Source organism: Physeter macrocephalus, chromosome 6, assembly GCF_002837175.3.
Source record: "Physeter macrocephalus isolate SW-GA chromosome 6, ASM283717v5, whole genome shotgun sequence".
Taxonomy (NCBI): Eukaryota; Metazoa; Chordata; class Mammalia; order Artiodactyla; family Physeteridae; genus Physeter; species Physeter macrocephalus.
In genome coordinates, this window is record NC_041219.1 from 74,556,303 (window position 1) to 74,581,219 (window position 24,917).

Sequence of the window (24,917 nt, forward strand, 5' to 3'; positions counted from 1 at the left end):
GCACAGGCTCCGGTCGCGCAGGCTCAGCGGCCATGGCTCACGGGCCCAGCCGCTCTGCGGCATGTGGGGTCTTCCCGGACCGAGGCACAAACCCGTGTCCCTTGCATCGGCAGGCGGACTCTCAACCACTGCGCCACCAGGGAAGCCCCTAACCTTATTTATTTTAAAATAGTTTTAGAATTACAGAAACATTGTGAAAACAGTACAGAGAATTCCCATAGGCGTCACACCCAGTTTCTCCTATTTTTAACATCTTACATTAGTGTGGCACATTTATCTCAGTGAATGAACTAATATTGGTACATTATTATTGAATGAAGTCCATATTTTATTCATGTTTTCTTAGTCTTCCCCTAATGCCCTTTTCTGTTTCAGGGGCCCATCCTGATACCACATTCCATGAAGACTTCTCTTGGCTGTGACAGTTTCTCAGACTTTCCTTGTTGTTTTGGTGACTTTGACACTTTTGGCGAATACTGGTCAGATATTCTGTAAAATGCCCCTTAACTGAGATTTGCCTGATGTTTTTCTCATGATTAGGCTGCGGTTGTATGTGTTTGGAAGAAGACCACAGAAGCAAAGTGTCATTCTCATCACATATCAAGGGTGCCTACGGTCAGCATGACGTCACTGCTGATGTTGACCTTGATCATCACCTGGCTGAGGTGGGGTCTGTCGGGTTTCTCCACTGTCAAGCTATTTATTTATTTACTTAAGGAATGATTATATTCATTCTTTAAACACTCTTTCAAAAAATCTTAAGGATGCCTCACCTTACAATGGCTGGGCAGTGTCAAATTATTCTTTTATCGCCCTTTCCATACTGTTCTTTTTGGAAGGAAGTCGGTATGTGCAGCCCATGCTTAAGGAGTGGGGATTTATGTTGCTTTTTTTTGAGGATGGAGTAGCTACATAAATTATTTGGAATTCTTCTGTATGGGAGATTTCTCTTTTCCCCCATTTATGTAGTCATCATTTATTTATATAAGTATGGACTCTTGCATATTCATATTATACTTTGGGATATAATCCAGTGCTACTTTATTTATTTTGTTGCTCAGACTATTCCAGCTTTGAGCTCTGGGCGCGGTGGGGGGGGGTCTTTCAGTTGGCTTCCATCATTGTGGTCACCTGGGCTTTTCAAGTGACACAAGCTATCAATTTCTTTTTAGTCTAAGTCTTTTTAGTCTTTTTATACTTTTTAAGTCAGTTTAAGTGAAGGTTTCTGTCACTTGTAACCACAAGATTCTTTTTTTTCCCCCACTCAGAACCTAGATATGTTTATTTTATTTATTTATTTATTTATTTATTGGAGTAGAGTTGCTTTACACTGCTGTGTCAGTTTCTGCTGTACAGCAAAGTGAATCAGCCATACGTATACATATATGCCCTCTTTTTTGGATTTCCTTCCCATTTAGGTCACCCCAGCGCACCGAGTTCCCTGTGCTATACAGTAGGTTCTCATTCATTACCTATTTTATACATAGTAGTGTATATATGTCAATCGCAATCTCACAGTTCCTCCCCCACCTTCCCCCTGGTATCCATACATTTGTTCTCTATGTCTGTGTCTTTATTTCTGCTTTGCAAATAAGATCATCTATAACCACAAGATTCTTAACAAATCTTAAGAGAGAGTGCTTAGGTTGCATTACTTGTTCAGCACTTCACATGTTGCCAATATTTCTCTTATGTCAATGCAGCTGAATGACCATTTTACCCTGGAAAGAACCAGTTCTCTCTTGGGCTGTGGTGACCACTTTGCTGAGCGCTGTGATAATAGCAGGAGGCTCGAGAGACCGGGGCCGTGTGTGGTTCAAGTTTCAGCCTCATGCTGATAGACAAGTCACGTAACCTCTGAGTTAGAAAAGGGGCACAGAGGTGAGAGGGGATTAAGTGACATCACATCGTTGTGGTGTCATCCGGAGGCCAAGACTGCCCCTCATCTGCTGAACTGGCTGCTGGGGAGTGTGAATGAGGCCCCCCACAGAATGGACTGCCAGATAAAATACAGGACACCTGGCCAACTGTGAACTTCAGATACGTAATGAAGACTTTTTAGTACAAGTATGTCCCAAATGTTGCACAAGGATATACTTATACTAAAAAAAAGTATTCACTGTTTATCTGAAATTCAAAGTTAACTGCGCGTCCTGGTACCCCAAGTGCCCTCCCTTGTTCAGGCTTCTCAGGGCGCGTACTCCAGGGAAAGTGACTCTGCAACTTCAGTTTGACCACATGGCTCAAGCCATCTCAAATATTTAAGAACTAGTTTAAGAACTATAGGAGTTTGTGATTATTTGGCCCTTCAGGGTGAAGAAGGATGGGAGGGTCTAGAGCTCGTCTAGTGGCGTCACCAATCAAGATAAACCCTATAGACGGAAGAGTAATCAGGGCTGGTGGAGGAAGGATTAAAATGGGGTCAGTTGGGGCTTCCCTGGTGGCGCGGTGGTTGGTTGCACGTCCGCTTGCCGATGCAGGGGAACCGGGTTCGCGCCCCGGTCTGGGAGGATCCCACATGCCGCGGAGCGGCTGGGCCCGTGAGCCATGGCCGCTGGGCCTGCGCGTCCGGAGCCTGTGCTCCGCAACGGGAGAGGCCACGGCAGAGGGAGGCCCGCGTACCACAAAAAAAAAAAAAAAAAAAATGGGGTCAGCTGTGGAGAATGCATTCAGTTTGGGATTTCTTGAGTTTTAGGGGGCTTATGAATCACTGAGGTGCATAATTTTACTTCTGAAGGTTGGGAATTGGATAAAGAATGAATGAGATATAGGGGTTGAATGGTACGTAGCTTATGAGTAGTTGTAAAGCCTTATGAAGGTATGCGATCTCTTAGGGTGAAGCTGTAGGTGAGGAGAGAGTGGTGTCAAGTGAGGGGTCTCTGGAGGACCAGTATTGAAGGACAGAGGAAGAGCTGAGTAGGGAGGCTAAGGGGGCGGAGCTGAGCGGAGAGGATGGAGGAGCAGGAGCGGTCACAGAAGCCAGCAAAGAATGAGAAATGGCAACAGTGTCCAATTCAAGGCAGGGATCACCTGGGGTTGCATACGATGAGGACGACCTCTGCTAGAGCAGTTTTGGTGGAATGGGGGCTGGGAGGAGGATTTTATTTTATTTCAATTCTTTATTTTTAGCTGCATCGGGTCTTTGCTGCACGTGGGCTTTCTCTAGTGGCGGCGAGCGGGGGCTACTCTTCATTGCAGTGAGTGGGTTTCCCATTGCGGTGGCTTCTCTTGTTGCTGAGCACGGGCTCTAGGCACGCGGGCTTCAGTAGTTGCTGCATACAGGCTCAGTAGTTGTGGCTCGCGAGCTCTAGGGCGCAGCCTCAGTAGTTGTGGCGCACGGGCTTAGTTGCTCCACGGCATGTGGGATCTTCCTGGACCAAGGATCGAACCCGTGTCCCCTGCATTGGCAGGCGGATTCTTAACCACTGCACCACCAGGGAAGTCCTGGGAGGTTGATTTTAATAGGAGAGGCACCTGGGAGACGAAAGGTTAGGTGGAGACCGTACTCTCAGGAAGCTGCCAAGGAGGGAAGACAGTAGCGAGGGGGAAAAAATCCCTAGAATTCTGGAAAGGGGTTTCTTCCTCAAAGGGAAGAGACTTGAGCCCATTTATCGACGCATAGAACGAGCTGTGAAAGAGAATGAGCTTAAAATGCTGATAACTGTCCAAGCAAAGACCAGAAAGGAGTTAGCTTTGAATATAAGGCGACCCATTCTTCCTCTACGACTGGAGGGCAGCTAAAAAACCACCTGCCGCAGCTCTCACACAGAGGTCTTAGTTCTTGAAGGTTTCAGGGAATAAGGTCAGGAAGGAAGGAGCAAGGGTATGGGGGGGGGGGCGGGTAAAAGCAGTGTGAACGAGTGCCATTCCTGCCTCTCCCCTGAATGCCACCTGCGGGGCCAAAGTCAGCGGGGGCTTGCTGGCCTCACCCGTGCTCCCCCTACTGCCTCTGGGGTCACTGGGGGTCTGTTAAATGTTAAATATAACGGAAGCTCTTTCTCCTTCTTAGAGAAGCTCATAGCCAAACCGAAAAGCGGAGGAGAGATAAAATGAACAACCTGATTGAAAAACTGTCCGCGATGATCCCTCAGTGCAATCCCATGGCACGGAAACTGGACAAACTGACAGTTTTAAGAATGGCTGTGGAACACTTGAGATCTTTAAAAGGTGAGTTTGAAAATGGCCTCCACACTTGGGTTTGTGAAGTCTTCCCTGTAACTGAAGTCCCTGATGGGTTTGTTTTGTTGTTATTGGCTACTGAGATTTTATACAGATGTGTCTTTCAACTTGATAGGTATTCATTTGGATGCTTGTCCGTATTCTGTATGTGGAGAAAATACTAATTTGGATGTCAGAAAACTTGGTTTCACTAAAAGCTTCATCTTAAGTTTACTATGTGAACTTGAAAAGCCTTTATATTTCTACTAGTTTTCTCATACATAATATGAAGATGATAAAACCTGCTGTACATACCTCTCAATATTTTAGACGTTTTTAAACGTTAATTATTATAATTTTAAGTTATTGACAGATTTCTACTATTAGAAAAGAAAACCTCCTTAAATTCAGCAATTTCTCTTAAAACTTTATTCAGACTTGTAAGTAGTACCTGAAAATGCATCACACCTTACTATTCTAAGATATTCTCACATTTACGAGACATTGGGTGAAGGAGGTCCTTAGCTGATGCTTCTTGGGGCGTGCGTGATCGTTTCTGACTTTAGAAGTTCCCCTATTTGAGCTTGAATTTTAAATCAAAGTACAATAAGTATTCTGTGTATATGTGTAGTCGAAATCACATCTGGTTTGGGAATAACCCTGGTCTGACTTGGGGGACAGAATGATGGAAATAGAATTGAGTTTTAGGTACAGGAATGTTAATGACATAAATTCATATTGAGATGATCAGACGAGCCAGCAGAGGAGTTCGCTGCAGACCGCTGAGAAGACTCTGAAAGTTCAGATTTGTAAAGATCTGAAAGATTGTAGTGAAATCTGGCTCAAAAAGTATAAGAAAGGAATAAGCAAAGGAAGACCAAGGGTCTTCTTTAGATCTCTGTCCTATACTGCATGCCAGGAAAAGGAATCTGTTTCAGGGAAAAGGAAGTTCTGTGGTCTGAACATGGAGCCTTTGCCAGGTCAAGTTAAAGTGGCTTAGAGGAGAGCAGTGTTCCCTGGACTCCAGGTGCAAACTGGAGCCCAGACAAAGAGGATCTTACTTCATAATGAGCCAAAAAATCCTGGCAAATCTCTTCGGATTGGAGGAGGAGGGGGTATTGGCAAATTAGGAAGTAAAACTAGAGACAGCTATTAAAGGGCTATTCAATAGTAATTTGTGTAAGTCGTACTTTAAATCACCTTCCTTAGATCTCCACAGATGGTAGAAAAATGACTTATGCACTCTGATCAGCCGAGTGCATGCAGATCTGGAGTGCAGGCAGTGGGGAAAAGCAAGTTCATCCCTTGATCCCTTCAGTGCCATGCAGAGAGCAGCCCAGGTGTTGGGGGACTGCCTGGCAGGCTTCCTTTTGGGAGTGTGATAGGAGGTCTTTGGTTCATAAGAGTCTGTTGTGAAAGAAGATTCTCTTTTACCCACAACTGGGTCTTGCATAAGTTGTATGCAACACGTCCCTTAAATCTTTTAGCAGTGAACATTAGCAGGCTCAACCGAGGTCATTTGCTCGCAACCCTAAAATTACCCAACAGTTTTCGCATTCACAACGTCCTGGCAGAGGAGGACCTAAGGGAAAAGCCATGAATCAGTCAACTAATTCAGCAAACATGAAATGAGCATCAGCTCGGTTCCTGTCCTGTGCTGGGGTTAGGAAAATGAAGGAGGCAAGATCTCTGTGCTGGAGGGGTTCATGGTGGACAAGGGAGACAGACCCCAGAGGAGATCATTAACACCCAGTGTGATAAATGTTATGTGGAAGTATGCGTGGGACGAGGGGCAGGGGCAGCTCAGTAGGGAGGAGACGCTGCCTAAATCCAGAAGGGATTCTTTGGAACGGAGCGTAGATTTCACCATTGGCCCTTCTAAGCTGAAGCGAGGTGGTCATGTACGCATCACGCATCCTGACCAGATCCTTAGTCAGTGCTACCCATGGATGAGATGACTTAAAGCAGCTGGGGCTGCATTCCAGTGCCCTAGCCAGAGTGTACCCCAACTCGATCCACAAATGCCCAGATGCCAGATCATGAGAAGGCTGCACGTGGATGGTCCACACGTAATTACTTTGAAGACGACAGGGGACGGTGAAATGATTTTTTTTCTCTACACTCTGCAGCAGTGCTTTGCAGACTCTCTGGGGGGAGAGCAAGTGTTCCCCACCCCCATCCATTGTAAAATACGGTACAATTAATTAGTGGAAAAACGCTCATGGGCTGGGATGCCACAACAGTGTTCCGTTTCCATAAAAGTGTCTGAATGTGTATTCTTAATTTCTGTGCTCATCTCACCACGGTCTGAAGACGACAGCGGTTTGCAGACCACATTTGGAGTAAACCTTCTTCTGCAGCGGCAGGCACTTTCCGAGAACCTGCGTGGGTCTGAATACCTGGGAGCCAATAATGCGTGTGTGGGTCCTGGAGGCAAACCTGGGTTCGAATCCTGGCTCCCTGCCTTAGTTGCCATGGGACTTCTTAAGTTATTTCACATTCTAATCCTCAACTCCCACAGCTGTGAAACAGGGATAATGCATTGCCTCACAGGGTTGTTGTTAAGAGTAAAGGACGAGTGTAAAGGGTGAGCACAGTGTTTCTCTTTTCTTCATTATTGTTCTTTTTTTTTTACTGCAGTATAGTTGATTTACAATGTTGTGTTAGTTTCAGGTGTACAGCAAAGTATATATTGAGCTATACATATACAGTAGGTCCTTGTTGTTTATTTTGTATCCATTAATCCCAACCTCCCAATTTATCCCTCCCCCAACACCTTTCCCCTTTGGTAACCACAAGTTTGAGTCTATGTCTGTGAGTCTGCTTCTGTTTTGTAAATACTGTTTCTGTTATTTGTGTCGTTTTTTTAGATTCCACATATAAGTGATATCATATGATGTTCGTCCTAAGACAGATATCAGAGAAAGAGCACAGGGTTTCTTGATGCTGGAGGTGGTGGTCAGAGGACAGGAGGAAGAATTGTTATTGTCATATTGATCATTATTATCCTTATCATTACAATGATCATTGTCATACTGTCATTTTTTAATGACGGTGATGAACTTTATAACAAAAGTCAGTGATCATGTTTCCTCATTTATTTTTGCCACCAGAATCTGAGAATCAACTTTGTCACTGCCGTTTGGCAGGCGTACAGAATCGCACGGCTTGCATTTTGTTAGCTCACCTCAGCCTAGCTTCAGCTCTTTGCTGACTGCACTCTTTTTCTCACTGGCACGTCCTCACGTTCTCACTCTCCTATTTAGTCAGGGCTCGCCCATTCTGGCTGACTGGCGCTGACTGGCTTTCCTCAGCACGATTCCGCCAACCTTGCTTCAGGCCACGCTGGAGGTGTCACTGCCTGACTCACATTGATTTATTCCTGTGCCCGGCCTGGCATGCAGAGTCTGCGTCTTACATCCCTTTCTCAACTCCCTCCTACCAGGCTACTGGGTAGTAATAATAATAATAACAAGAAGTCATTTGGGGAAATTCTTTGAGGGCTACCTAGAAGGTAGATTCCAAAAGAGATTTCGTTTGCTTATGCCAGGCCTTTTAGGGGTGCTGCCAGTCTGAGAAGACTTTACCAAATCACTCCATGAGTGTGTGTGATTTTCTGGTTTTGTTTTTTTCCCCACCACTTAGGTAGTTGGTGAGTTGCGGCTGTAAATTCATCCAAGGACCAATTAATGGTTAACATGTCTCAGGGTGTTGCCCTACCTTACTTTTGCAAAAGCATCTTTCCTTGCGGTGCCTAGAAGGAGGGGTTTAGGGTTAGGGAGGTTGGGAAGTGTAAGGGAGGGAAATGTGATTTACTTTTTTTTTTTTTAACATATCTGTTGGAGAATAATTGCTTTACAGTGGTGTGTTAGTTTCTGCTTTACAACAAAGTGAGTCAGTTATACATATACATAGGTTCCCATATCTCTTCCCTCTTGCGTCTCCCTCCCTTTGAATCACCCTTGCTTGGAGGTTATCTGGGGACAGCGCACCTTGGCTTGATGAACTGTCCCCTGCGCACCCTTGTGGCCGTGAAGGGCTTTCCCTGTCAAGGTTGGTGGATGCCCTCAAGATAAACGTCTTCCCTTACTTCTCTCAGGTCAAATTTTACCTAGCTTTGACATGATCATTACTTATCATTTTCCCAGCTCTTCTGGTTTCTTTAGAGACTTTCCTTTTAATACAGTAATCTCTGTACTAAGGGCTTAAAGTGAATTATTTCATTTATATTTTATACATTTTTTGTATTATCAGAAGTCTCCATATGATCTTTAAAGGGTCATATGGGAAATCTTCTGAATCCATAAAATTTGCTTAGAATTCCAGAATCTCTCTATTCAGGGTAATTCATATGATCAGTTTTAATAAGCTAAGAAATTATAAAAATAACCAGAGTCATGAATATTGTTGCATGTTATTATAATGTTATAGATAATATATTGCACTTTATTACTTTTCAATATACAGCTCTTACTGTCTGCACATTTGAGTATAATGTAATAAGTAGTTCTAAGAATTTACAGCCTGAGAGGCAGGACATTTCAATCTAGTAATAACGAAGAAAGAGAATGATTACAGAAGAGGTCTTAGAGTGTGCTAAAAGAGAAAATACCATCATCATCGTTGTCACCAATAGCAACAGCAGCATTGCTAATGTTCACTGAGCATTTACTACATTTCCATCTCTATTAAGAAATACTCTATTTTATTTATTTATTTATTTATTTATTTATATTTTTGGCTCCGTTGGGTCTTTGTTGCTGCACGTGGGCTTTAGTTGCGGTGAGCGGGGGCTACTCTTTGTTGCGGTGCGCAGGCTTCTCATTGTGGTGGCTTCTCTTGTTGCGGAGCACGGGCTCTAGGCGCGCAGGCTTCTGTAGTTGTGGCACGCGGGCTCAGTAGTTGTGGCTCAGGGGCTCAGTAGTTGTGGCTCGCAGGCTCTAGAGCGCAGGCTCAGCAGTTGTGGCGCACGGGCTTAGTTGCTCCGCGGCATGTGGCATCTTCCCGGACCACGGCTCGAACCCATGTCCCCTGCATTGGCAGGTGGATTCTTAACCACTGCGCCACCAGGGAAGTTCCCCCCATCTCTATTTTTAATAACTATTTGACTTCTTTGTTTTCAGGTATGACAAGTTCTTATGCAGGAAATAACTACAGACCTTCATTCATTCAGGATAATGAGCTCAGACACTTAATTCTTAAGGTAAGTTAAGAGATATGTTTGTCTAAGTTGTATTTGTCCTTTCATTTTTGTTTGAATGGGAGGAAGATTTTTAGTTCTAAAAATTCCTGTTCTAAACATACAGGACTCTGTATTATACCAAATTTCCTTTAAGATAAAAATTTAAGTTATGCAAGTAAATATGTCTTATTAGTTTGGGCTAGTGAATGTAGAGGCAGAGGCTCGGCACTTTCCAAAGGAGAGAGCGTAGCTTGTCTTCAACGCTAAGCTCCTTGCGCTGCCTGATGCGCTCACTTCCCACACCGTAGGCTCTATTCCCCACTCTTGGCACCTCCTTCAAGGCCATCTCCCCTGTACTCAATTCCGTCAGGATCCTGTTCTCTGCAGATGAGCCAGCCACTGCTTACTGAATGAGTTATTAGTCGATGCTTTGCCATTGCTGTCCTCATCATTTCACGTGCATGCCTGGGTTTCAAATTCACTGGTCTACAGGTTTATTTGGCGTGGAAAATATGACCATGTCATTGGCTTATCCTGCTCCCAGGAGGTAATACATGTCTTGATCTTGTGCTGTTACTACTAGGCTTTATGCCTTAGTATGATTAAATAGAAAGATTTTTGATATACATTTGTCCATTTTTCTTTTAATTTTTTTAGAGAGCCCCATTTTTATTTGAACAGCTGAATTCAAATATAGTATTCCTGATACCTCCTTCATCCCAGTCTGCACAGTCCTTCCGTCTCAGCGCATCCACAGGCAACCGTCATTGATGTGTTTTGATATCTTTATAGAGTTTCTGTATGAGTATAGAATTCGACATAGGTAATTTTTATATTTTGAAATCTCTCAGCTAGATATTCCATGCCTGGACTTGCCAAGTCAAAAACATTACTTTAGACTGGGGTTCAATTTGATTTTATCAGTCTTTTTGTGTACTGAGAAAATTTCTTAAAATTAATTTTACTAGCTCTTATGACCACTCTACTAGTTTTATTGCTACAATAATTTCCTCAAAATCTGAACGTATGTGTGTGAGAGAGACAGAAGATATCTTTTAAAATATTCATTTTGTATTTTTAAATCCTAGACTGCAGAAGGCTTCCTATTTGTGGTTGGATGTGAAAGAGGAAAAATTCTCTTCATTTCTAAATCAGTCTCCAAAATACTTAATTATGATCAGGTATCCAAAACTGAGGATATTTTCTTACTATGTTTATTAATTTAAAAAAAAATTTTTTGTGGGGGGGTGGCTGCGTCGGGTCTTAGTTGAGGCATGCAGGATCTTTCGTTGTGGTGTGGGCTCTTTGTTGTGGCGCATGGGCTCTTCGTTGAGGCATATGGGCTTCTCTCTAGTTGCGGTGCATGGGCTCTAGTTTGAGGCACGCGGGCTCTCTAGTTGAGGCGCAGAGCTCAGTAGTTGTGGCATGCGGGCTTAGTTGCCCCATGGCATGTGGAATCTTAGTTCCCCAGCCAGGGATCGAACCCGTGTCCCCTGCATTGGAAGGCGATTCTTTACCACTGGACCATCAGGGAAGTCCCACTATGTTTATTTTGTAAAAAAAAAAAAACAAACATATCTTGAAGCTCTTTTTCTGAACCCTTTCTTCCCATTGGGCTGTGGGATTGGCTTCTGCTAAGTTAGAACTAAGAGAGATGGGAAGATGTGTGGAAAAAGTATGAATTTTTGTTATTGACAGGAGTGTTCATTTCCTTCAGCAAGTTATTTCATTTTCCTGAACCTCAGCTTCCTCCTATGTAAAAAGTGGAAATTATGATTATACCTGTCTCTCAGGATATAAGCACTAAATACGATATCATATTTGAGTGTCTGAAAAATATTAGTCACCCTTCTCTGTTTCCTCCAAGAGACAGCATTATTATTTATTAAGTTATACGCACACAGAACAGTTTTTGATCTAGGCTCTGGCAACAGACTCTGAAATACATCTTTCATTCAACTAGTGGTGTAATTGATTTGCCTCCTTGTTACTGAACGCCATTTAATTTAAAAGAGTTACTCAAAAACTATAGCACTGAAACCAACAGAGTGAATAAACTAGCACCTGTGGTCTCCTTTAAAATAGAAATAGAATAATATAATACATAATAAAAATAATATATATAGCTCTATTTACAATAGCCAGGACATGGAAGTAACCTAAGTGTCCATCGACAGATGAATGGATAAAGAAGATGTGGCACATATATACAATGGAATATTACTCAGCCATAAAAGGAAACGAAATTGAATTATTTGTAGTGAGGTGGATAGACCTGGAGTCTGTCATACAGAGTGAAGTAAGTCACAAAGAGAAAAACAAATACCGAATGCTAACACATATATATGGAATCTTTAAAAAAAAAAATGGTCGTGAAGAACCTAGGGGCAGGACGGGAATAAAGACGCAGACCTACTACAGAATGGACTTGAGGACACTGGGACGGGGAAGGGTAAGCTGGGACAAAGTGGGAGAGTGGCATGGACATATATACACCACCAAATGTAAATCCGATAGCTAGTGGGAAGCAGCCGCATAGCACAGGGAGATCAGCTCGGTGCTTTGTGACCACCGAGAGGGGTGGGATAGGGAGGGTGGGAGGGAGGGAGACGCAAGAGGGAAGAGATATGGGAACATATGTATATGTATAACGGATTCACTTCGTTGTAAGGCAGAAACACACCATTGTAAAAAATAATAATATATATAAAGATATAATAAATAATCTAGAAATAAGATAGCCCCCAGCTTTAATCTTAAATAACTCCCATTAATCTCAGCCTATATTCCCCCCAAACTTGAAAATTTGGAGAGACAGAAGGTATTCATAGATGATGAGTTAAATAACAGAAAAAGATATTATGAACCTACATACAGAGGGAGTGAAAACCAAATGAATCATGCAGCTGGTTATAGGTGGGGACACAAAAGCAGGGTAAGACTTGATTTCTCTATCTTCTAATTGGAAATAGAGAACGTCACACACATACATACACACCAAGATACTTGACAACTCGAGGTAGCTCTTAAGTTCCAAATTAGTAACATGGAGGCCAGTCCCACTGCACACTGACTTTGCATTTCAGAGACCATTCAAGAGACTCACTGACTGCTCAGGAGGACTTTGGGATCCCCATGGCACAGGGTCTGGTCTTCAGCTTTTCAGCTTCAGCAATCTGAATTGTCTATAACAGCAGAGATTGGCACAACATTGTAAATCAACTGTACTTCAATTAAAAAAAAACAAACAACTGATTTGCTCTGAAGCAGTTCTGGGTATAGACTTATCTCAGCCAATCACACACTAGACTGAAGTATAAATCAGATTGCTAGTGTTTTGTTTTGTTTTGTTTTGTTTTGTTTTGTTTTGTTTTGTTTTTGATAGCGATATCTAACCGCCAAGCACTCCAGGTCACTTGGACCAGCTGGTCCATTTTTTTTGCCTTCTATAGGAATGTCTGCTTGGCTAATAAAGGAGTTCAGAAGAGGGGTGATCACTGTGGGCTTCACATGTGAAGTAGAATGTCTCCTAGGCTTTAAGATGAGCAGAGAAGGGGAGGAAGACATTTCAGGTTGGGAGAAAGAATCTTGGAATTCAGGGAGTAAAAGGCAATTGGCTGGATCAGCCAGGGAACTGAGTTTATAGAGAAGAGGTAATGAATTCCAGGTGATGAGACCATGTAAGCAAAATCATGGGCTGAGGAGTACTGTGCATGTGGGGAGAAGTGGAATGCCAAATGAGACGTATTCCAGGTTGCATTTGAGCTATCAACAGCATGGTACTTATTTGTAAACAGTACGGTAAATTTGAGTTACACCATAAAAATCACAGGTATTCTCTGACTTCTATATTTATACTGTAATATAATCTCTTTTACTAATGGTAAAGTTTAAAGTAAATAATAATGTGCCTTGAAGTAACATGTGAATTGGGGATGTTACCAAGAGTAACAAGAATAAATAGAATGTTAGTTATTAGGTGTGTGTTATGTGGTTTGTGTGTATCCAGTTATGGGTCTGTGTGCATGTATTTTTTTCTGTCTACACGTATCACTGTTTGTAACACTGACCAAGCTAAGGTCACCCAGTACAGTAAATGTACCTGAGCTTAAGAGGAAGCCACTTTAAACGAAAGAAAGAGTATCCTATGTCTGTATGAGGAAAGGTAGAAATGACATGATACTGATTTTCAATGAACATCTACCTTATAAATAGGCTAGTTTGACTGGACAAAGCTTATTTGACTTCTTACATCCAAAAGATGTTGCCGAAGTAAAGGAACAACTTTCTTCCTCTGATATTTCACCAAGAGAGAAGCTAATAGATACCGAAAGTAAGTACTCATTTCAGCATTCTTACCATTTTATGTAAATGTAATTATTACTTCAGAGTACAGCTGTACAGTGTTTTGAAAACATTAGCTAATTATGGTTTTCTCAAGAGAAGAATTACTTAGTAAACTTTATAATCATCAACCTCAGTTTAAAAAAACAATATAACTATATAGAGAATTCGTGTATTTGTACACGTATATAAAAACAAATACATTCATCTGAAGATGCTTTGGGGAAAATGTGGTTACTTCATATTCTCTCTTTTTCATATGCTAATAAAATCTTTAAAGGAAAGTATCATTTAGGATAAAAAAATTGCTGGAGTTTTTTTTATTATTTAGTTGTATGCTGAGGGACAATTATTCTCTTTCTTAAATGTGTTAGTTAGGTCTACTCAATGTGAAAGACCTTGTATAACTGTGCTTGAGAAGTATACATATTCTTTATCTTCTTCAGAAATACTTCTCTTCTCTGAAAATGCTTACTGCCTAATAATTATTTATAATATAAAAATAATAATGCTTCATGCTACTGATTACTGTTTTAGTTAAGGTTTTTTTCATTTAATTTTTATTTCATTTAAATTATCTTTACTATCTGCCCCCCTGGGGAAAAATATAAAGATAAATTTCAAGTGATTATAAGTTATCAAAATGTGATTGCTTGACAAATACATTTTTTTTGGTATGTTTCACTTTGGGATTTACTGTATAATGATGTCGATAACCATTTCTCAAGTAATAGATGACCAGAAAATGTTAGGAGATAGATTTCAAAATTATTTGAAAATATTATTTTCTACCTATTCTCTTACCTCTTTGCACTATGAAAGCTGGTTTGCAAGCTCACAGTAATTTCCACACCGGAAGGAGTTGTGTGTATTCTGGCTCAAGACGATCCTTTTTCTGTCGAATCAAGAGTTGTAAAATCTCTGTTAAAGAAGAGCACGAATGCTTACTCAACTCAAAGAAGAAAGGTATTGTCCTTTTGAAATGTCAAGTGATTTGAGGCATGGATATAAAATTAAACGTCCTAAATATTTTCTATACAAGAAAAAAAAAATAAGCTGAATGGTCAAGGCAAATAATTGAGGCCAAAAGCATTTATTTATCTAAATAATTCTGGTTCTGGTGAACCAAGACCGTGTTAAGTAGATCCAACCATAAGTGAATCACCTAACCTACACAGCAGTCCGTATGAGAGAAAACCTCGGCAGCCGACGCAACTACCTTAACATGGCTGAAATCTCTGTGATGTTTGATGCAAGTTATAAATTGAGTAGAGGCTAACATTGTCAAGTTTTGTATGTGTTTTAAAGATTACCAGATTAATTTCTCTCTCCTTCTGTGAAGAAAACAGTTTCCACATGGACTTATTTAGTACTAATATTTCAGTCATCTCTTTGTTGTGGTGCATGGCTAGTGTCCAGGATAACCATTTTACTTCTGTAAAACCTGATCTCACCCTCCGCCCCCGGCCTAGCATCTTACTCTTTGTTTCTAAACCTTGCAACCACGTAGGTTGCAACCTCTCTATTCTTTTTGAGAACCACTGCTTTAAACTCTTGTGTCAAGTATGAGATTCTTTGGGAACACAAGAGGAGGAAAGGGCAAGAAAGAGTAGAGGAAGAGGGGATGCCCTGGGCAGCAGTGCCGAGACTGGTGCTGAAGTTCTGTGGGTGTAGAGTCCTCCCCCACTTGCATTTTCCCACAGCTTCTATCACAATCTTGTTTCTAACAAGATTACTACATATTGGCTATGCTTACGGAACAGTGATAGAAATAAGCCTGAGATCGTCGCCTGACATAATAGTCTAATTAAATACATTTTGGTCAGTCAGTTATTCATTGAGTACCTACTGTGTGCCGGGCGCTGTATCAAATGCAAAGTACACACTGGAAACAGGCATACAAATCATGGCTCTAGTGAACTTCCTATTACGGGGACAGGAAGCGTCAATTAACATATAAATTAATAAATATTTTAGGAAAGTGCAATGAAGTCAATAAAATGAGATAATGAGGATAGAGACTAGGAAGAAGGAGTTACTTTACAGTACTCAGAGAAGGTCTCTCTTAGGGGACATTTGAGCTGAGACCAGAATGATGAGAAGGAGTCAGCTGTGCAAAAATCTATGGGAAGAAATTCCCGACAGAAAGATAAGTATAGAGACCTGGAGGTAGGAAGAACTTGGTTATCTGGGGGCTCAACAAAGACCAGTGTGACTGCATCCTAGATGTGGAAGATGGCATTAGGAAGAGAGGAAGCTGGGGCCAGATCTGGGGGTCCATAGGGGCTGGGGCAATGGTGTGCTGGGCAGTGTTTAACAACCAGATCTCTGAGTAGAGTTCTGATATGGATGTTGGTTCATATTTTCCTTTACATTAATAAGATAAAAGTTTAGTTTAAAAAACTAAAAAATAGAGTTACCATATGATCCAGGGATCCCACTCCTGGGCATGTATCTGGAGAAAATGATATTTCAAAAAGATACATGCACCCCTGTGTTCCTAGCAGCACTGTTTACAATAGCCAAGACATGGAAGCAACCTAAATGTCTATGGACAGATGAATGGATAAAGAAGATGTGGTGCATATATACAATGGAATATTACTCAGCCATAAAAAGAAATGAAATAATGCCATTTGTAGCAACATGGATGGACCTAGAGATTATCATACTAAGTGAAGTAAGTCAGACAAAGACCAATATCATATGATATCACTTATATGTGGAATCTGAAAAGAAATGATACAAAAGAATCTATGTCCAAAACAGAGAGAGAGAGACCCACAGGCATAGAAAACAAACTTATGGTTACCAAAGGGGAAGTGGGGCGGGGATAAATTAGGAGTTTGGGATTAACAGATACACACTACGATATATAAAACAGATAACAAGGACCTACTGTATAGAGCTGGGAACTATACTCACTATTTTGTAATGACCTATAAGGAAAAAGAATCTGAAAAAGAATATATATATATATATATATATATATCACTTTGCTGTACACCTGAAACTAACACATTGTAAATCAACTATACTCCAATTTAAAAAAAAAGAAATTACTAGAAGATGAAAAGAAATAACCAGTAAAGTTTTATACACATAGATAAAAGCACAATACATATTTATGATGGTGAAAAAATAAAAACATAGATTCCAACAACATAAGAGTGGTTAAGTAGCTATGACACAGCCACATGATGGTATATTATGCAACCATTAGAATCATTTATAAGGAGTTTGTAATAACACTGTAAAGTTATCACAATGATATGCAAATAATGCAGAGTATACACTATGATTTCAATTACTATAACAACTATAGAAAAAATTCTAAAAGGAAGTAATTCTAAATAGTAATATTAGTTGGTGAAATTTGGCTATACTTCAATTTAAAAGGATAAAAGTGAAACCATGAAGACATATTGTCAGAACTTCACTCATTTTTTTAATGATATGAGTGACTTTGCTGAAATAGTAGTTTTTTAATACTGGAAGATTATTTACTCAATTTTTTGGTGCTATTCACTATATAACAACTATAGACACAATGCACTTTTAAGTTAAATCTTCATTATTAACATTTTGTCCATTGCTTTCATAGGCAGGAAAAAAAAAAACAATAAATCAAGCCCCAATTTGTAGCTTTGCCAATTTCTGTGGTGTAAATCATCACAGTATGGCTAATTTCAAGCTACCAACATGGGGTCACTGGAGTAGGGAAGGGATGTACAGCAACACACCATTATATGGTATCATGGTCAAAAAGAATTTTTTTCAATAAATGTTTATTAAGTACACACTATGGGCCAAACCCTGTTCTATACTCTAGGGCCAGAGCAGCGAACAAAACAAAAACCTTGCTGAGTGATCAGTGCTATAAAGATAAAGAAAATAGAATAAGACATTAGATTTAGAACCAAATCTCAAATCACTGTTTCACAATGTGTTAAAACATGGTTTTAAACAATAATAAGGCATCATTAATTATATTGATGCATTAAATAATATGTATTATAATTTTTAAAGAACAGAAGAGTTTTACCACTAATAAAATTTGCTCCTAAAACCTTGTTTTTCCTCTTTTTCTCTTGTATTTAAAATTTTAGTTTTGTGTTGATAATACACGTAATATATTAGTACAAAAGTAGATGTATATAATATATACACATGAAGGGTGCTTTTTTTTTATAGCATGCAAAATAATGTTTGAAGGCCATTGCTTTAGAGATTAGAGAAGTAATAGATGAGTCACAGGATACCCCTAGGAACATCTCTGTACTTTTAGTAGACCCCTCACCTGATAGTGAGAAAGACTGTTTTCATGTTATATGAGGTCCAGTAGGAGCTAAGTAACCATTGCCATCACCACAGTAACTTATGAAGTACTAAATCAGACGCCCTGGGTCTGCCCCCCTTAGGACTTCATATTAAGACCACAGGAAGGTCAAGACATGTAGACCAACTAGGAGAACTTCACAGAAACATTTCAAAAGATCTGTCCCTGAATAAGGAAGACTACAGGATGATCAGTGGAGATATGAAAGATTTAAGAGGACAGCTTGGTGATGTGCTTCTCCACCATAATGAAGGTTTAATCCTGAAGTGACAAGTGCCCAGTATGGAAGAAAAGATTGGTGCCTGTCAAGCCTGTGGCCCTGGAGGCTTCCCAGACTCAGATCTCTAAAACAGGATGCCAGCAGCAGCACCAGGGCATCCTGCTGGAAGGAATGGAGAATGCAAGCCCATTGGCAGATCCTGGACCATTAAAGCACAGGCAACACCTCCTTCCAGGAAATCTTCCCTGACACCCTCCCCTTGCTGGTTGGCTTGAGTCCCCAGTACCCGCTTTTGCTAATCCATGAATAATCCTGAGCATCTCTTATATCACGGCCCTTTCCACACTGTATCAAAATTATTATTATTTTTTTGTTTGCCTCCCACACTAAACTGAGCTTCATTTCGCTTTCCATGATGCCTGGCACACAGCAGGCACTGAAACATTTACTGAAGGCGTAAGTGACCATCCTCTTGTCCTTTGTTCCTGATTCACTGACCACATCATTGCTCTTCAGTCTACAAGAACAATTAAGAATCCAGTGAATTAGTCTACATTATAGTGTTTTTCTTTCACCAAAGAAGCAATGTAAACACATTTTGAGACTTTTTTCCCCCAAGACATTTTGAGCAAATACTATGGACTGAATTATGTCCCCTAAAATCCATATGTTGAAGTCCAGTGTGGTCGTATTTGGAGATGGGACCTTTGGGAGATGATTACGTTCAGGTGAGGTCATTAGGGTGAGGCCCTCCTTCTAAGAGGAGACCCCAGAGGGTTTGCTGTCTGTGAGCACACAGCGAGGTGGTAGCTGTCTGCGAGCTAGGAAGGGAGTCCCCACCAGAACTCAACTATGCTGCCATCCTGATCTTGGAGCTCCAGCCTCCAGAACTGTGAGGAAATAAACTTCTGTTATTTAAGCCACTCAGCCTGTAGTGCTTTGTTATGCAGGCCCCAGCTGACTAGGATGGGAAACAAATTGGATCATTTTTCTCTACCAGAATTCCAATAAGTAAATCTGAAAAGGCTCTGCAGTGGAAAACAAAGGAATCTTGGCCTTGCTGAAAATAAATGTATGTTAATTGAGTTGGCATTTTACAGTTTGTCTTGAAATACGGGATGAGTCACAAATCGGTGGTAGGACTCTCCCTTGGCTAGGCTCATCCTTTCTTTTACCTTAAGAGTTTTCATTTCGTTTTTTTGTCAGATTCTAGGATAGCACATGACTGAATATATACAGTCAGTCACTAATAATAATCTTAGCGGTATAATGCTTTCTGTGTCTGGCCTTTTAACCCTTTGTAAAGATACCGGAAGTGAGATATCTTCTGTGAAACTACATGGTACTATGGTAGCATTCCAAAGCAGTCTTGTAAATACTGAATCTTAAGCAAAAACACATGTGTATAGTCATAGGTTAAAAAAAATCCAAGCAGCATTCTTGAAGAATGTAATAATCAAACTTTAGTCCTTCCATGTGGTTTCTAAAAGGATTGTTTTTTTAATTATAAGTTTTAGAGATGTATAAGAGAGGCAGGGAAAGTTTCTTTCCTTTGAAATACATATTGATAATCCTACTGGGAAAATACAGATATTTCAAGAATATCTGGTAAATGGTCAATTGGAGCTAATTTATAGTTGAATCCTGTGATGCATTAAAGAAACTGAAATATCTTTTAAGTCCCTCCGTTGTCCCAGGTTCTTATCCTAGGCCCTGCTTCACAACAGCCATGCTGGTGGACAGGCTTTAGGACAAAATGGACAGGGCCTGGGCTCTGAATTCAGTAGAGTTGTAATGTCAGGTCTGCTGCTTAACAACTGTGCGACGATAGGCAAGTTCCTCTCAATATATGGAAAACGGGTGGGTGGACTGAATTGTGTTTCCCCTAAATCCACATGTAGAAGGCCTTATTCCCAATGTGACTCTATTTGGAGACAGGGCCTTTAAAGAGGTGATAAAGGTTAAGGGAGGTCATTAGAGTGGAGCCCTACTCCGGTGTGACTGGTGTCCTCCTAAGAGGAGGAGAAGACACCAGGGGTGCATACACGCAGAGGAGGCCACCTGAGGATGCAGTGAGAGAGGCCTCAGGAGAAACCAAGCCTTCCAACACCTTGATCATGGACCTCTTGCCCCCAGAACTTTGAGAAAATAAATTTCTATTGTTTAAGCCACCAGTCTGTGGTATTTTGCATAGCAGCCCGAGCAGACTGATACAATGGCTGGGCTAATAGTGGTTAGGATTACATGTAGCTAAGGCAGTGCTTGGCTCCTAGTAAGCGCTCACTATGTGTAAGCTGTTATTTGTGGCTCAGAAAGAAGAGAGGGAAAATAAAAGAGCCAGAAAGAGAATCAGTATGTATTTAAAATCTGTATGCCAAGCACTTTGCATAAGTACCTAATTTAATTTGCATAACAGTCCTGTGCAAACCATCCCAGTCTTGCAAATGAGAAAAACCAGAAGCCGAAAAAGGTTCTGTAACTTGTCTGAAGTCACATAGAAAATGGCAGAATCAGGAATCTGGCTTTAAAATCTGTCTTCTTTCCACTATGCCATGCCTCCTATTAGAGTAGCTTCCTAGATGCCAAAGGTTATTAATGGGAGCGATCCATTCTAGATGAGTTCTGCAGCAGACACACAGCAAGGGGGTCGGCTCCTGTTGTGGGAATGTACCCCCCCCACACACACACACAGATGCTCTTCCCCACGCCAAGCTGGGCCACACAGATGCCTGCAGTTAGAGCGAAGTATGTTTGCAAAGAGGACTTTTTAATCTGCTCAAGTACTTGACCAGGTAGTCACTTAATACTCCAAAACTCTGTGCCAAAGGCAGGAGGTCGATTTGGCCTAAGAGGTGATGAGGGCTTGTGTTATAACCATCAGCGGGGCAGTCCCCGCAGTGGAAGAGTTGGAAGTTGGGGAGCAGTGTATGTAGACAGACGTGTAGACAGATGCCTGGGCCCCGATGGGGTAACCGCGGAATGTAACCCTGATTGGCCACATGGATGGCTTTCCGCTCATGAGACAGTTTTGTAATTTTTTTTTTTTTTTTTTGGGGTACGGGGCCCTCTCACTTTTGCGGCCTCTCCCAGTGCAGAGCACCGGCTCCGGACGTGCAGGCCCAGCGGCCATGGCTCACAGGCCCAGGTACGCGGGCCTCTCACTGTTGTGGCCTCTCCCGTTGCAGAGCACAGGCTCCGCGGCCATGGCTCACGGGCCCAGCCGCTCCGCGGCATGTGGGATCTTCCCGGACCGGGGCACGAACCCGTGTCCCCTGCATCGGCAGGCGGACTCTCAACCACTGCGCCACCAGGGAAGCCCGACAGTTTTGTATTTTACTTTAACCAAAGGCAGTGTCCATCAAGTGAAATGATTATCTTTTGCATAGAGTTGCTACTACATTGTTTTTTCCAATAATAATTAGCCAATGGATTTCACTATGTTTTATGACCACTCCCTATTAATGAAGAAAGCCTGTAGTTAGTAAAGGTGTTTTTCTTCCCTTTTACCAGGACGTGACAGTTCCATTTAAAATTTTAAATTATCGCTTAAGACTATTTTTTAGAGCAGTTTTAGGTTTACAACAAAATCGAGAGAGAGGTACAGAGATTTCCCATGTACCCCTTGCCCTCACACATGTATAGCTTCCCCCATTATCAACACCTCCCACCCAGAATGCCATATATGTTTTTTAAAACAAGGATGAAACCTACATTGACACATCACAATCACCCAAAGTCCATTAGTTTGTTTACCTTAGGGGTCACTCTTGGTGTTGTACATTCTGTGGGTTTGGACAAATGTATAATTACATACATCCATCGTTATAATATCATACAGAGTATTTTCACTGCCCTAAAAATCCTCTGTGCTTCTGTCTATTCATCTCTCCCCCAAACTAGCCCTGGCAATCACTTATTTTTTGTTTCCTACTTTTGCCTTCGTTATATTTAAATTTAAAAGAAGAGAGACTAGAAAGCAGCCCTTTTAATGCTAATTGAAAATAAGTTTAAAGGGCTTCCCTGGTGACGCAATGGTTAAGGCTCTGCACTCCCAATGCAGGGGGCCTAGGTTCGATCTGCGGTCAGGGAACTAGATCCCACACACATGCCGCAACTAAGAGTTCACATGCTACAACTAAAGAGCCGGTGAGCCGCAACTAAGGAGCCCTTCTTCCACAACTAACGAGCCCACATGCCGCAACTAAGGAGCCTTCCAGCCACAGCTAAGAACCATCACAACCAAAAAAATAAAAATTAAGATTTATGGAAAGGCCATTTCTCAAGATTGGCTATGAGTCACCCAAGTGGGGCTTCATTATATTATTCTCTCTGATTTTGTGAATATTTGATTTTCCATAATAAAAAGTTTTTTAAAAACATGATTGGCATTAAAAACATTATTTCTACCATGATTCTAACACAAATGCCATGGATTCAAATTTTGAAACAGATTTTTAAACGGGGTTAAGATTGCTCATGTATCTCCACTTGTGAAATCAAACGCTGATAAGAATGGATGATTGTTACCAAATATCTTAGGTATTTCTTAAATTTATCTTGGTAAGATAATCAGTAATCCATGGGCTTCTTGTGCAACAAGATGTGGCATCGTCTCATGCCCCTTGGCTTCCAGTGTCCAATACTCATGACTCTCTGTTTGACCTCTTTCCCTGGTCCTTAGAGACAGTTCTGCCTGTACCAGCAAGGGGCGGACCTCCAGTGCTGGGGAGTCAGTGCTCCCTGGAGGGTCCCTCATCCACTGACTGAGGGGAGCTGATGGATAAATATTCTTGCTCTCTTTTCCTTGAGGCCATTCAAGCTGCATAACTGAGGTTCTTGTTCTACCTTTTTTTCCCAGAATGCCCCAATAGGTTAAGCTTTAGTTTCCCAAAGTGGGGACTTGTTGAAAAATGTATCTATTATTAGCTTCTTTGTCTTCCCTGTCTCACTTCCCTGCCAGAGTTCCCTGGGAGCACCTCTCAAATACACTTCTTATACTCAAATCCTTGTCTCAGGATCAGCGTCTGTGAGAATTCAAACTAAGCCAGCAAGATACCAAGATGAGAGACACAGCCGGCAACTTGTGGAAGAAAAATTTCAAAAAGGATTTTGAAAAGATACCCTGTGGATTAAGGCAGTGTTTGGGTTGTTTTTGTTTGTTTTTCTCATGGAGTCGATTGCACATATATCTACCCTGTGGAGCTGATTGTAAATAATTAGTTTGTGAGGATTGAGGCCCATGACCCCAGTATTTAGGTAAAAGTCTAAAGAATTCTTGGGATGAGAGGATTTTCTTTTTTTGAATTTTATTTTATTTTTTTATACAACAGGTTCTTATTAGTCATCAATTTTATCCACATCCGTGTATATATGTCAATCCCAATCTCCCAATTCTTCACACCACCACCACCACCACCCTGCCACTTTGCCCCCTTGGTGTCCATACGTTTGTTCTCTACATCTGTGTCTCTATTTCTGCCCTACAAACAAGTTCATCTGTACCATTTTTCTAGGTTCCACATATATGTGTTAATATATGATATTTGTTTTTCTCTTTCTGACTTACTTCACTCTGTATGACAGTCTCTAGATCCATCCATGCCTCAACCAATGACCCAATTTCATTCCTTTTTATGGCTGAGTAATATTCCATTGTATATGTGTACCACAACTTCTTTATCCATTCGTCTGTTGATGGGCATTTAGGTTGCTTCCATGTCCTGGCTATTGTAAATAGTGCAGCAATGAACATTCGGGTGCATGTGTCTTTTTGAATTATGGTTTTCTCTGGGTATATGCCCAGTAGTGGGATTGCTGGGTCATATGGTAATTCTATTTTTAGTTTTTTAAATAACCTCCATACTGTTCTCCATAGTGGCTGTATCAGTTTACATTCCCACCAACAGTGCAAGAGGGTTCCCTTTTCTCCACACCCTCTCCAGCATTTGTTGTTTGTAGATTTTCTGATGGTGCCCATTCTAACTGATGTGAGGTGATACCTCATTGTAGTTTTGTTTTGCATTTCTCTAATAATTAGTGATGTTGAGCAGCTTTTCATGTGCCTGTGGTCCATCTGTATGTCTTCTTTGGAGAAATGTCTATTTAGCTCTTCTGCCCATTTTTGGATTGGGTTGTTTGTTTTTTTAATATTGAGCTGCATGCACTGTTTATGTATTTTGGAGATTAATCCTTTGTCCGTTGATTCATTAGCAAATATGTTCTCCCATTCTGAGGGTTGTCTTTTTGTCTTGTTTATGGTTTCCTTTGCTGTGCAAAAGCTTTTAAGTTTCATTAGGTCCCATTTGTTTATTTTTGTTTTTATTTCCATTACTCTAGGAGGTGGATCAAAAAAGATCTTGCTGTGATTTGTGTCAAAGAGTGTTCTTCCTACTTTTCCTCTAAGAGTAATATAGTGTCTGGTCTTACATTTAGGTCTTTAATCCATTTTGAGTTTACTTTTCTGTATGGTGTTAGGGAGTGTTCTAATTTCATTCTTTTACATGTAGCTGTCCAGTTTCCCCAGCACCACTTATTGAAGAGACTGTCTTTTCTCCATTGTATATTTTTGCCTCCTTTGTCATAGATTAGTTGACCATAGGTGCATGGGCTTTCTATATTGTTCCATTGATCTATGTTTCTGTTTTTGTACCAGTACCATACTGTCTTGATTACTG

At 41.0% G+C, this 24,917-nt stretch overlaps 1 protein-coding gene across 17 annotated transcripts in view; it reads left to right on the top strand.

The window, feature by feature from the left end:
* Positions 1-24,917, top strand: part of BMAL2 (basic helix-loop-helix ARNT like 2) — a 133,086-nt gene that overhangs the window by 52,857 nt on the left and 55,312 nt on the right. For 10 of the 17 annotated variants that reach the window (XM_055085524.1, XM_024128994.3, XM_055085520.1 and 7 more), the window contains 5 exons: positions 4,010-4,167; positions 9,282-9,361; positions 10,429-10,521; positions 13,556-13,673; positions 14,507-14,650. In XM_055085524.1, coding sequence (XP_054941499.1) covers positions 4,010-4,167; positions 9,282-9,361; positions 10,429-10,521; positions 13,556-13,673; positions 14,507-14,650 — 593 coding nt within the window. Of the gene's footprint in view, positions 1-1,418; positions 1,454-1,507; positions 1,882-3,129; positions 3,198-4,009; positions 4,168-9,281; positions 9,362-10,428; positions 10,522-13,555; positions 13,674-14,506; positions 14,651-24,917 lie in introns of those variants that run through there. The other 7 variants (XM_055085529.1, XM_055085528.1, XM_055085525.1 and 4 more) reach the window with 5 other exon arrangements.